The sequence below is a fragment of the Microtus ochrogaster genome, chromosome 10 (genome assembly GCF_000317375.1).
Source record: "Microtus ochrogaster isolate Prairie Vole_2 chromosome 10, MicOch1.0, whole genome shotgun sequence".
Taxonomy (NCBI): domain Eukaryota; kingdom Metazoa; phylum Chordata; class Mammalia; order Rodentia; family Cricetidae; genus Microtus; species Microtus ochrogaster.
In genome coordinates this window covers 63819507-63832461 of record NC_022016.1, presented here as the reverse complement: position 1 = coordinate 63832461, position 12955 = coordinate 63819507, and the positions used below count along the sequence as shown (strand labels likewise).

Genomic DNA, 12955 nt, shown 5'->3' with positions numbered 1-12955 from the left:
CTGCCACTGTCATTTTTCCCAGCCACAAAAGTGTTCGATCATAACCTAAAGTTTGAAAGATCCTCACCCTGACACTGCCTTCCACCACACTAGCCCCACCTCTAGGCCAGCCTTCTTCAGAGGCCAACAATGCCCATGTGTAAAGCACGTGGAATAGCTGCAGAGGTCAGCGTCTACACGGGCCCCACAGCGCACCCACTGGGTGACTTTCCCTTCCTTTCGGTGTTTCCATCCGCCCTCGGGGGTCTCTGTGGCAACCAAATGAGATAAAGAACGGCACGTACAACCCACAGCCTGTAGTGATGTTCAGCCAACTCATTCCCTTTCCCCTCCTCTAAAAGCTCCAGCGGCTCGGCCTGCGGTCCTTCACATTTCAGAGGAGCCGCCATCTGTCTCGGAATTCAACTCCTTCACAGGGAGGCTGCCCTGGAACAATCTCCCCAGCTCCCCACATCGCCAAATAAGTACACATGTTCTTCTCATTGACGTGTTTTACTGGTGATCACTGAGGAGTGAGGAAGATAGGTAACAGACACGGGGAGTGTGAGGGTCCCTGGACTCTGGATCCCTGAGGCTTCCTTTTCCTTCTTACTGAGGAACCACAGGCCTCTTCTCAGACAGAGAGGCCCCTCCAACAGAGGCCACGCCTCCGGGCCTAGGGCTCTAGCAGTTGTGTTGGATGAGGCACAGCAGGTAGGAACTCACAGGGCACTGTGGTGTCTGAAGCTAGATGGCTTTAAAGGACCAGCAGACAGTGACGCCATCTCAGGCACACACGTCCCACAAAGCCAGGGACTGATGTCCCAATGACAAGCGCAAGTCCTGAGCCTATCCCACTTTCTCCACCCCTGAGGAAGTGAAGACTGGGCACTCTGATTTTCCAAGGCAAGACACTGCCTGGGAGGAGGCAGGATTCCCTGACTTCAAAGGCAATAAGGGACCATTCTACAAAGGGAAGGGTTTGCAGGCCAGGTGGCTACAGCAGGTCCTTAAGGCCTCCTTCTCCTATGGAGTGGGCTCCATGCTCTCCCCCACTCTCTAAGCAGGGCTCTCCTTTAGCTAGACTCTTTTTCATCCTGCTCGCCCAAGTGTGTCTTCTGGTGTCGGATGAGGTTGGAGCTTCGGGAGAAGTGCTTCCCACACAGAGTGCAGCGGTACGGCTTCTCCCCTCTGTGTGTCCTCTGGTGTGCACCAAAGTTGGAGATATCGCTGAACGTCCGTCCACACTCGGTGCACTCATAAGGCCTCTCTCCCGTGTGGGTACGGTGGTGTACCCCAAAGCTGGAGCTGTTGCTGAAGCTCTTCCCACACTCGCAACAGATGTAAGGAGCTGGCTCCAGGTGGGTTCGGCGATGGACAGCCAGCGTGGCGCTCTGACTAAAGCCCTTGCCGCAGATGTCACAGCGGTACGGCTGCTGGCCCAGGTGGTCTTGCTGGTGAGTAGTGAGGTCTGAGCGCCGCCGAAAGCTCTCCTGACACTTAGCACACTGGTAGTGCTTCTCTTCCAGGTGGATCCTCTCGTGCCGGATGCGGTTGGAGCTTCGGGAGAAGCTCTTGCCACACTCGGAACACTTGTATGGCTTCTCACCAGTGTGGATCCGCTGGTGTGTTCTCAGGTTGGAGGTATTGTTGAAGGTTTTGCCACACTGCACACATATAAAAGGCTTCTCATCCGCCTCTGGGCTTGAAAAGGCAACGGGGTTCCCAGGGCCTCCAGCTTGGGCAGTGGCTTTCTGCCAAGGCATTTTTGAATGTGTTCCTTGAAGACCCTTCGACAGACTAGCCTGCCCATGTTCCTCCCCAGGTATGATCTGAGAACCCTCTGAGCCATCCACTCTCCAAGGCTTCTCCCCTTCCCCTTCCTCAGGCAGGTGTGCTTCTGGACTCTGCTCCTTCTCACTGCCCATCTCTGAACCCTGGGAATGAACACAAATGGTCAACACCTTTAGTCCTTGTGTCAGGCCATCAGATCAGAGAATCTTGCATTCTGGTTGAAGCTTCCTCCCCCAGGAATAACCTCAACTAACTGGAATATTTGTTGAAAGCCTTTTTTTTACTTCTCAACTTTCAAGTGATAAAATTCCACAGATATTTAGGGCTACCCCCCACAAACGGATATATTCAGTGCAATTCGAATGTCACTCTTAATACCATCTAGACTATAATTTATATGTAAGTAAAGGTGCTTCCATTTAGAGATTAATCCAGTTTCTTCCTGTCCAGTAGCCATCTATTCACTGATTCTGAAGTGAGCATATCTAGAAGTAGTTACTTACAAGACCCAACTCTGAACAGTCTTACTGCCAGTACTCGCTGTCTATCCCTTACCATAATATACCAACCGGCTAACAAGGCCTACTGCAGGACTTGAGCTCTGTCTGTCATGATAGATCTATCAGTGCCGACTTCTGCACACAGACATCACAGACTCGCACACACACACAGCTACATTCTTAGATGACACACAGCTATACCCACAACAAATGCAGAAATCAGCTAGACATACTACATACGTTCATATCACACATACAACCGACATGCTAACATCAGCCACACAGACGACATACACATCCTTACCAGATACAGCAACAGAAAACATACCCCCCCCCAGTGAACTGAATAACAGAAGGTCAGAAGTATACCCAGACGCCTGTCACGCTTTCTTGTTTCTACTCTCACCTACAATTCCTAGGAAATCTCCTGACGTGCCCACTTTCTCCTTTGTAACAGAATGTTATACTTATTATTGTAGTAACTCTGTACGGCTCAAGGCCGGGTGCTCAATTGCTTGCCGAATGAGAAAGTAAATGGATGAGAAAATTAATCTCAGCCCTGCTGACTCTACCTAGGACTTTAGGATCTATACACAAGGAGCTACGTGGCCTCCACTAATTTCTTTTATTTATTTATTAAATAGGTTTTTCTATGTAGCTGTGGCTGTCCTGGAACTCTCTATGTAGACCAGGCTAGCCTTGAATTCACAGAGATCCACCTTCCTCTGCCTCCTAAGTGCTAGATTTAAAAGCGTGTGCCACCACACCCAACTGTACACTCTCTTTTAAAACTGCTGAGATCATATTTTACCAAGTATATATCCAAGGCTGAATGCTGGGTAAATATAAAGAGTAAAAAGGGGCTGGAGAGATAGTTCAGCAGATAAGAGCACTGGCTGTTCTTCCAGAGGTCCTGAGCACAATTCTCAGCAACCACATGGTGGCTCACAACCACCTGAAATGAGATCTGGCGCCCCCTCTTCTGGCCTGCAGATATACATGCAGCTAGAACACTGTGTACATAATAATAATTTTAAAAGAGTAAAAAAAAAACTGCCAGGCATAGTGGCACATACCTTTAACCCCACCACTTGGGAGGCAGAGGCAGGCAGATCTCTGTACATTCAAGGACCACCTGGTCTACATAATGAGTTTTGGAACAGTCAGAGTTCTGTCTCAACAAACAAATAAGCAAACAAATAAATAAAGGACTGAGTTGGGGATTGAAGAGTTGGCTCAGTGGTTAAGAGCACTTGCTGTCCTTGCAGAGGGCCCAGGTTCAGTTGCCAGCACCCATATCAGGTAGCTCATAACTGCCTCTAGTTCCAACTCCAGGGGCTCCACAGGCACCTGCACGCATGTGGTGCATATACATTTACTCAGGTGCACACACACACATATATAATACATTTTTTAAAACTGAAGTGGAAAAATGACTCAGTAGATAAAGACATGAGTGACCAAGCCTGAATCTCAGTTTGATCCCCAGGACACCATGGAAGGAGCAGGAACCAACTCCTGCAAGTGGTCCTCTGAGCCACTTGCACACGATGTCAAGTACACACACACACACACACACACACACACACACACACACACAAATAAAGAAATGGGTTTTTCCAGACTCGCTGAACATAGTGGACAATGAGGACTACTGAGAACTCAAAAACAATGGCAATGGGTTTTTGATCCTACTGCACGTACTGGCTTTGGGGGAGCCTAGGCAGTTTGGATGCTCACCTTACTAGACCTGGACGGAGGTGGCTGGTCCTTGGACTTCCCACAGGTCAGGGAACCCTGATTGCTCTTCGGGCTGATGAGGGAAGGGGACTTGATCGGAGGAGGGGGAGGGAAATGGGAGGCGGTGGTGGGGAGGAGGCAGAAATCTTTAATAAATAAATAAATTAAAAAAAAAAAGAAATGGGTTTTTTTCTTTTTAAATAGAATGATTTAGGGTTGGATGATGGGACCGATGAGACTGACCAGCTATGGTTAAAAGCACTTGCCACAGAAGCCTGACAAGCTGGGTTCAATGCTGGAATGGAACCCACAGTAAAGAGAACTGACTGACTCTGAACGCTGTCCTCTGACCTCCACATACAAGCTGTGGTGCCACTGCCACACCCACTGAATAATAAATACAATTTTTAAAAAGAGGTAAGATTATGATTACCACCCTCATACAGTTACGACACAACAGAATGAAGCAGACCGAGAACACAATGCAGAACATGAGGTTCCAGGGAAGAGAGTGACTGAGCCACATCTGTCCCCATCCTTCAAGGCCCAGCACTGCACATGTAACACTTTCTGCCTGGTGTTGGCGCACGCCTTTAATCCCAGGACTCGAGAGGCAGAGGCGGGCAGATCACTTTGAGTTCAAGGCCGGCCTGGTCTACAAAGCGAGTTCCAGAACAATCTCCAAAGTTACACAGAGAAACTCTGCCTCGGAGGAAAAAAAAAAAGGTAACATTTTCTAAAGGTCCTACAGAGCACTAGACTACAGCTGAGCACTCCTCAATTCATCTTTACTATTCTTTTTTTTTTTTAAATGGTCCCCCACAGCCTTTTTTTTTTTAATTTATTTATTATGTACACAGTGTTCTGTCTGCAGACCAGAAGAGGGCACCAGATCTCATTACAGATGGTTGTGAGCCACCATGTGGTTGCTGGGAATTGAACTCAGGACCTCAGGCAGAGCAGTCAGTGCTCTTAACCTCTGAGCCATCTCTCCAGCCCCTCTTTTTTTTTGAGATCGTGTCTCACTAGGTAGCTCTGGCTCTCCTGGAACTCACTATGTAGACCAAGCCAGCCTCTGCCTCCTGGGCTCAACTATTCATTTTTCATACTTGCTTTAGAAATGACAAAACTGAAATGCAGAGAAACTAAGTCACTAGCCCAGGAGCACACAGTAATTGAAAGGCAAAACTGAAGCCTAGCGCCATCACCCTAGGCTGAAGTTTTTATACTGCTGCTGGGGGGAGAAAAGGAGGAAAGAGGTGGGAGAGCGCTACAGCAGTTAGGACCACACAGAGACGCCAAGAGTGTCTCTGAAGAGGGCGCAGAAGCAGCTTCATGGGGGAGGTGGTATTTGAACTATGACTTGCAAGATGGATGGATGAGCAAGACCAGAACTGGCAGGGACAGGCAGGGAGTCCATTTCTCACTGAAAAGACAGAGCAGCTCAAATACAAGGTCATATTCATATTGCACTTCAATGATCGGAGGGAGAAGAGACCTAGTACATATTGGGTTTTCTTCTTAGGAGCTCAGCGGCACCGAGTCTGGAACAAGCGTGCAAAGGAGGGACCAGTTCAAGGAACAAGCCAAGAAGACAGAGAGAGCTTGGTGATCACAGATGAGGAAGGGATGAAGGATAAAAGCCTGGATTAGAGGGGAGACTCCAACCTGTGGCCTGAAAGATTAAAGTTCCAGATCTGGGTACAAGTCAAGGGCACCGCGAGTTGCGTGGAAGGACCACGGGCAAGGTGTGGAGACTCACGGGAGCTGCATAGTGGGTCAGAGATGGAACATCAAAGGAGACTGAGTCTGACGTGGTCATGGAGAGGGGACAAAGGCTGCAGAAGTGTCCAAAGAGGCTGTCTGAGTAGGGAGGGCAGGGGAAAGTTGGAGGAGTCAGGGTACAGCGTCCTGGAGGGCAGGAGTTGGGTTCAGAGAGGTCGAGGGGCTTGAGGCTGGAGGGGGGAGAGCACAAGGAGCGACCCTAAAGGTGCGTTGTTTGGGAGGAGCAGGGAGTGGTCCAAGGCCAACAGTAAGGGCGGGAGGGTAGCGAGACTTGGACAGGATCACGGAGAAGGGACACACAGCCCCCCGGCGGCCTTTGGAACCCACAAGCGAAACTGCAGCTTCCAAGCCATTTGCGAGAGCGAAGGGGCCGCGCTCCAAGCGCCCCGCGCGTCGCGACCGCCTCCCCCCACGTCACCTCAGCACAACCGCGACCCACCTCACTCGCGCAGCTCGGTCAGGGACAGCGCCGCCTGGGTGGGCGGGGGAAGGAGCCGGAGCCGGAACCCAGAAAGGACCAGCCTCCGCCGCGTCGGGATTGGATTCTGGGGACATCTTTTCTCTCTACGGCCAATAAACATTGGTCTAGGGCGCAGCATGCTGGGAGTTGTAGTCCTGAAGCGGTTTGCGTTGCTGCAAACATTTGCCCAGTTCAGAACACAGCTGTGAAGCTGTCTTCACTTCTAAGGTCATTAGGTTTCTTTTCTGTTTTACTTTTGAGATGGTGGCTCTCTATAGAAGCCTCGTACTTCATTTAAGGTTTGAAATTAAAAGAGCATGAACCTGAAAATAAGTTTAAAGATAAGTATTCTGATCTCTTTGTCCAAGAAGAGGAGTGTCCCCGTCCAAGGACTGACCTTCAGCCAGGTCAGCCAGGGGCCCAGTACAGGGATTTTCTGTGTCCTTCATGATCCTCAGTTAACCCAAAAATCTCATCAGTCTCGATCAACAGACAGTTAAGTATCCAGAGCTGGATTTTGGTTTGGGGGTTTGTTTGTTTGTTTGTTTGTTTTAGAGGTTTATTTTTAAAAACAATAAAGATTAGGAGCAAGATAGAGTGTAGAGATTAATTGAATGTATATGATAACTACAAGCTTTTCGTATTTGTATGTTCTTTCAGTGCCTGACTTTGGAGCTGGAAAAGGTTTAGGGCTAGAGATGGTTCAGTGGTTAAGAGCAATTACTGTTCTTTTAGGGGACCCGAGTTCAATTTCTAGCATCCACATCAAGGAGCTTACAACCAACTCCAGATCCAGGGGATCCTCTTCTGGCCTCCTGGGCATCTGCACATGAGTACACACACACACACACGTGCGCACACACACATCTGAAAAGAAAAAGAGAGCCACAAACTGTATAATCCCAGTTCTTTCCTCTGTAAAACCCCTGACACAGCTATTGCAGAGACTGAATGAGTTACTGGAGAGATAATCTCCTGCCTCCTCAAATAGCTCTGGTTTCTGTGGTGACCTCTCTCAATAGGTAAGACCAGTGGGCTTAGTTTTAGGGTTGACTATTTAGACACGTATGTTTGGAACTGAAGATGTGTGTGAAATATAAGTATTATACATTATTAATTTATAAATTGGCAAAGATAAAACCTCAGAGGCAGACTCGGGAATCAAACTAGGTTTATTATGAACTGTGTCTAAAGTGTGCTTGAAACCAACCCCATCATGTGTTTTCTCCACAGTTTCCTTCACAATGAAGACAACATGCCAAACAGTAAATACTAAAAGTTGTATTTAATAACTGTACAAAGACAAACAAAATAGTCCTTTGAGGCTCTGTAATAGCAAGTTTTACATATCACCTTGACCAGGTCACAAGGTTCCCAGATATTTCATCAGACATAATTGTTGTCCCTATGAGAGTAGTTTGGACAAGATTAACATTTAATCAGTAGATTGAGGAAAGCAGTTACCCTTGTTAATTCCAGGGGGAGCCATCCAATCAGTGGAAGATTCCAGACCAGTTTTGGGGCCTGTCCAGCGTTGGACTGGACTTCAGGTCTTTCCCTTGCCTTGGACTGAAATTAAACATTGGCTCTTTCTAGATCTCCAACTTGCCAACTTCAGTCTCGTATGTATTCGTTTTCTGCCCCCATTCCCGCACTACACACACACACACACACACACACAGTTGGCTCTGTTTCTCTAGGGAACCCTGACTATTGCAGGCACTATTGGAAAGAACTTGTCACAGATCTAGTTCCAGAGGGGTCCAGCTGCCTTCTCACCTGCAAACAATGAGGCTGCCTCACATACATGGGTGTTACCTGAAAGTTTCTTGCCTTCTTTTTCTAATCCACATCCAAAAAAATAAATGTGTAGTGTGTGCTTGTGTGCATGTGTGCATTGATGTATAGTTATGTGCAGTGAATTGAAGGTGCCCTTGAAAGCTAGAAGAGGAAGCCTCATCCTCTGGGGTTGGAGTTTCAGGCGGTTGTCAATTGCCCAATATGGGTGCCAGAAACCAAACTCAGGTCCTCTGCAAGAGCAGTATAAGCTCTTAATCGACCAGTAGTATTTCCAGCCTTAAATTCATTATTTTATTGTCTCACTATATAATCTTTCAAATAAGATGTTTTATTTGGTTTTGGGGGGTTGGGGGAATTGAGACAGGGTCTCTCCATCCTGGAACTCACTATGTAGACCAGGCTGGTCTCAAACTTACAGAGATCCGCCTGCTGGGACTAAAGATGTGTGTCACCATACCCAGCAATAAGACATCTTATTTTAAATAAGACCAGCTTTCTTGAAATCAGTAATCTATGACCCAGAGGCTATTGTCGAGTCTTGAAAAATAATGGTCTTGTGGGTCTATTGAGGTGAGTGGCTCAAGCTGCCACTTTTTCTCATGGGCCTCTCTGAACTTCATGAGGTCTTCAGAGGGTCAGAGCCATAGACTGCAGAGTGACCACACAGCTGGACAGCTTTGATTACAGCTGTGCCTCCCAGCTCCATGCCTATGTTGAAGGTTTTGGGGATATTATAGTTCCTGGTCAACATGTAGGTAAACTGATTCTGAAAACACGTACATCTGGATGGCTCCCTTTCAAACTAGCTGTTGAAATCATATTCTGAATGTCTCCACACTGCGCTGTCAACAGCGTGAAGGAAATAGAAAACAATGGAGTGTTGACTCCTCTGCTTCAATCCTGAACAAAGAAGGGAGGATGTGTGATTCATAAGACATACACTTGTAAAAAGCTGGCTTTGGGAGTTGGAGGCCTGAACTGGGGGCAGGGTCGGGGGTAGAGAAGAACAGTCTTTGATGGAAAAGCCAGAGTCTGGGGCTGTAGCTTCACTACTGAAAACCCATTGACGTTGTGAGAAGTTCCTGTCAGGATTCCCTCAGGTACAGAGCCTGTCTCCTGAGCTTGCACTGAACACTGCTGAGATACAGCCAACATCTCCTACTAAACCTCCACTGAGTGAGCGCTGTTCATATCAAGAAGTCATCCACCAGGGCAATGGGAATGTACAGTCTCCAGAAAAAAAAAGGCAGTGTTCAGAATTGAACCCTAGGAGAAAGGTGGTACAAACAGAAGCCACAGAAGGGTCTGGATTTGGACCAGAGGTACTGGAGAAACAGATGCTGGGCCAGAAGACAGAGTCCAGGGTGCCAGGCTAGAAGATGCTCACGTGCGTGCATCAGATCACAGGGCACAGCCCTACAGAGAAGGAGCCTTGAACCCCTGAAGAGCAGGGCCGAGGCTAGAGGGCCAGGTATCGTTGACTGGAAAAAGCTCAGAACCCTGAGGAGAGAGTAAGGACGGATTCACCTTCAGGGTCACGTCTCCATTAGCACGGCTTTTTCCCTCCTGTTTGGTGACAACCGATTCGTCTGACTTCTGCAGCTCGGTACAAATAACTAGAGGTGCCGTGTTCTTCCCCTCATCGTGAAGACAAGGTTCAAAGAAAGGACGAAGGGGGCTAGAGAAACTGTGGGTGAACGTAAAGATGTGGGACTTGTCAGTCACGTTGTAGAAGGAGATGACTCCCGCTTCATAGTCCAAGAAAACCCCCACACACTTTGGAGACTCCTTCAGACGGAAGGAGGTCTGCGGGGACGTGAGAGCTTCATACTCATTCCGACGGCTCTGCCGCAGGAGCCAGTGGCCGTTGGCGGGTGAGGCCGTGACCTTGCCCTTCCTGCTCACGGAGTCACTGCACACGCCAAGGATCCATTTGGTCTTCTCGCCCACGTACACCTCCCAGTAATGACAGCCAGTGGTGAAGTACTCAGAGCCAAGCACGCTGACGACAAAATCAAACCTCTGAGGGTGGTCGGGAACGGACCGCTTCTTGTCGCCAAGCCTCACGCATCTCCGATCCTCAGACAGGATGAGTTTGGGATGGGCTGTGTCAGGGTCCAGGGTCACCACCACTGTAGAGAGTTGGAGGGGAGAAGAGAAATTTATATCTTAAGGAATCTTCAGGTAGATTTGGAGGGGAAATACTCTGGAGGTCTGCAATCTGTCACTAATCTGTTTTAGTTCATGGCTTTCCCAGACTACATCCACAGATGTACTGGAACCGGACGTTTAGCTTGCAGACAGAAAGCTTGCCTAGTGAGCCTGAAGCCCTAGGTTCCACTTCCAGCACTACGAAAAACAGGTGGGATGATGCAGTAAGAAGGTATTGGGGAGTGGAGGCTGGAGCATCAGTAGCTCAGGGTCATCCGTGGCCTCAGAGAGAATATGAAACCAACCGGCACTGCACTGGACAGCTTCAGAAGCCAAAACACAAAAAAAATCTAGACTTGGATGTTAGACCATGTTCAGGTTAGCTTTTTGACAATCTGATAACAAGCTAGACTCTAGTGGTTCTCAACCTGTGGGTCACGACCCCTTCCTTTGGGGGTTGTATATCAGATATCCTGCATATTAGATATTTACATTCCAATTCATAACAGTACAAAATTACAGTTATGAAATAGCAATGAAATATCTTTATGGTTGGGGTCACCACCACATGAGGCGCTGTATATTAAAAGGTTGCAGCATTAGGAAGGTTGAGAACTGCTGTGCTAGAGTAATCTGGGAAGAGGGAAACTCAATTAAGAAAATGCTTCCCAGCCTGATGGTGGCGGCGCATGTCTTTAATCTCAGCACTCAGGAGACAGAGGCAGGCGGATCTCTGTGAGTTCGAGGCCATCCTGTTCTGTAGAGCTAGTTCCAGGGCCAGCCTGATCTAAAGAGTGAGTTCCAGGACAACCAGGACCACACAGAGAAACCCTGTCTCCAAAACAACAACAATACAAAACAAAAGCTGTCTCCATCAGATTTAACTGTAGGAAAAAATGATGGGTTCATTTTCTTGATTAATGATTGATATGGCAGGACTCAGCCCACTGTGGGTGGTGTCACCCCTGGGCGGGTGGTCCTGAGTTGTATGAGAAAGCAGGCTGGACAAGTCACAGGGAGAAAGCCAGTAAGCCACATGTCCCCATGGTCTGTACTTTAGTCCCTGCTTCCAGATTTCTGTTTTGGGTTTGACTGATGATTAATTGTGAGCTGTAAGCCAAATATATCCTCTCTCCTGTCTCAGTTACAGTTGCTATTGCTGGGACGAAACACCTTGACCAGAAGGAACCGGGGAGGAAAGGGTTTATTTGACTTACATCTCCTGTGTCACAGTCCTCTGAGGGAAGGCAAGGAGAATGACAGATTTGATCCAACTGTGCTGCATAGCGACACAACCACTACTTATAATAACATAAATTTACAGTCTGGATTCAAGTGGGACGGGATGAAAACTTAAGCGACAAGAGTCCGAGAAGCATGGACTCTGGAATGGAAACCGGGAAAGCTGACTTAACTTACCAAAATGCAGCCGGGCTCTTCTCCAACCTGAAAGGCAAAGGGAGGATTTGTTAAAGCGGAGTGGGAACGGAGGCAGCCCAGAGGGCAGAGCCAAAGCCCGAGGAGGAGCATCTCACCTGCGTTGGCAGCGGCTCTTTTCAACTCTGGGGGAGAAAAAACAAGGGGTGAGCTATCTGTCACTGGACTTACAGGGCAGGAAATACGTTGGCATGGAAACTACAAAAACATGGCAGACTTACTCAGTTCACTCCGGAGCTTCTCTGAAGAATAAAAACAGTTGGACGCATCAGAACAAGAACCGTTACCCGCTCGCTATGCTTCTGTCCCTCACACCCGCATTCCCATAACAGATTAGAAGCAGCTTGTTCTAATCTAGTCTAAGTGTCCTGGGACTTCCCCCATAATGATGCCTGCAATAGGGGTATGGCTCCCTGCTGTGGCCTAGGAGTCCCCAGAGATACGACAGATGATCCCCAAATTCCTATGTGAGTCAAACCTTACCTTCTGGTACAATAAATATTACATTTGTAGGTGACAATGTAAGTGAAGTATGTGAAGATGTTATCGAATAAGATAAAAGTTTATGTAAAACTGTCGCCAAGTCCCTATAAAATCTTGTTAGCATGTGTATTTTCTCTATGTAAAATATGTAGACATGTTGCATGTCTTCAGTTTTTTGTTTGTCTTCTTGTTTTTCAGTTTGTTGGTGTTGGTTTTTGTTTTGTTTTGGACAAGGGTCTCACCATGTAGCTCTGGCTGATCTGGAACTTGATATACAGACCAGGCTGGCCCCAAACTCACAGATTTGCCTGCCTCTGCCTCCTATGTTTTTTTTGTTATTATTAAGTGTTAAAAATTGGTTCCTGTGGATGAAATGACTGAGAATTCAGAAGGCCGTGTCACATTCCAGAGGGGACGCAACAGCCGCAGACCCTGCCTAGGGAGCACTATGCCCCGGTATAAAGGACGTCCCAGGGCTTCATCTAAGAGAGGCACACATCTTGGTGAAACAGCTCCCATTTAGAAGTTACATAAGTGCTGTGTAGGAAAGAGAAACAGACAGCGCTCACAATGGGGATGTCGAGAGCCACACAACCCTCCTTGGTTTGAATTGCCCTGTTCCCCCTGCCCACATAGTCACTGAGTCACTCAGCCCACAGCAGAGACGGTAGCAGAAAGAGGGTGGCATACGAGAACTTGACAGAACTTACTGAGGGATTTGTGGAGTCTTCCTGAAAACCAGAGAGAGAAAGAGAGGAGTGAGTGACTTGATCCTTTACCCCTGGGGCCCTGGAAAGCCCACCACTCCACCACACACCACCACCAC

The 12955-nt window shown here is 48.0% G+C and overlaps 2 protein-coding genes across 3 annotated transcripts in view; both read right to left on the bottom strand.

Moving 5' to 3' along the window:
* Positions 1 to 481: 481 nt before the first annotated feature.
* Positions 482 to 6275, bottom strand: Znf691 (zinc finger protein 691). 2 transcript variants are annotated; one of them, XM_005353347.3, is made up of 2 exons: positions 6238 to 6275; positions 482 to 1916 (listed from the first exon to the last, which is right to left on the bottom strand). In XM_005353347.3, the coding sequence occupies exon 2, from the start codon at positions 1905 to 1907 to the stop codon at positions 1056 to 1058; it is 852 nt and encodes a 283-aa protein (XP_005353404.1). In that variant the 5' UTR covers positions 1908 to 1916; positions 6238 to 6275; the 3' UTR covers positions 482 to 1055. The 2 variants fall into 2 exon arrangements, with proteins under 2 accessions (XP_005353404.1, XP_026637604.1); XM_026781803.1 differs by lacking the exon at positions 6238 to 6275 and adding an exon at positions 4014 to 4045.
* A 2246-nt stretch (positions 6276 to 8521) lies between these two features.
* The window catches only part of Ermap (erythroblast membrane associated protein (Scianna blood group)), a 13656-nt gene continuing 9222 nt past the window's right edge, over positions 8522 to 12955 (bottom strand). The window contains 5 exon segments of the mRNA XM_005353422.2: positions 8522 to 10190; positions 11629 to 11655; positions 11745 to 11771; positions 11868 to 11888; positions 12840 to 12860. Coding sequence (XP_005353479.1) covers positions 9475 to 10190; positions 11629 to 11655; positions 11745 to 11771; positions 11868 to 11888; positions 12840 to 12860 — 812 coding nt within the window. The 3' untranslated portion in view covers positions 8522 to 9474.

Coding starts and splice junctions, on each gene's coding strand:
- Znf691 (XM_005353347.3), bottom strand. CDS start 1,907: ATGGGCAGTGAGAAGGAGCAGAGTCCAGAAGCACACCTGCCTGAGGAA.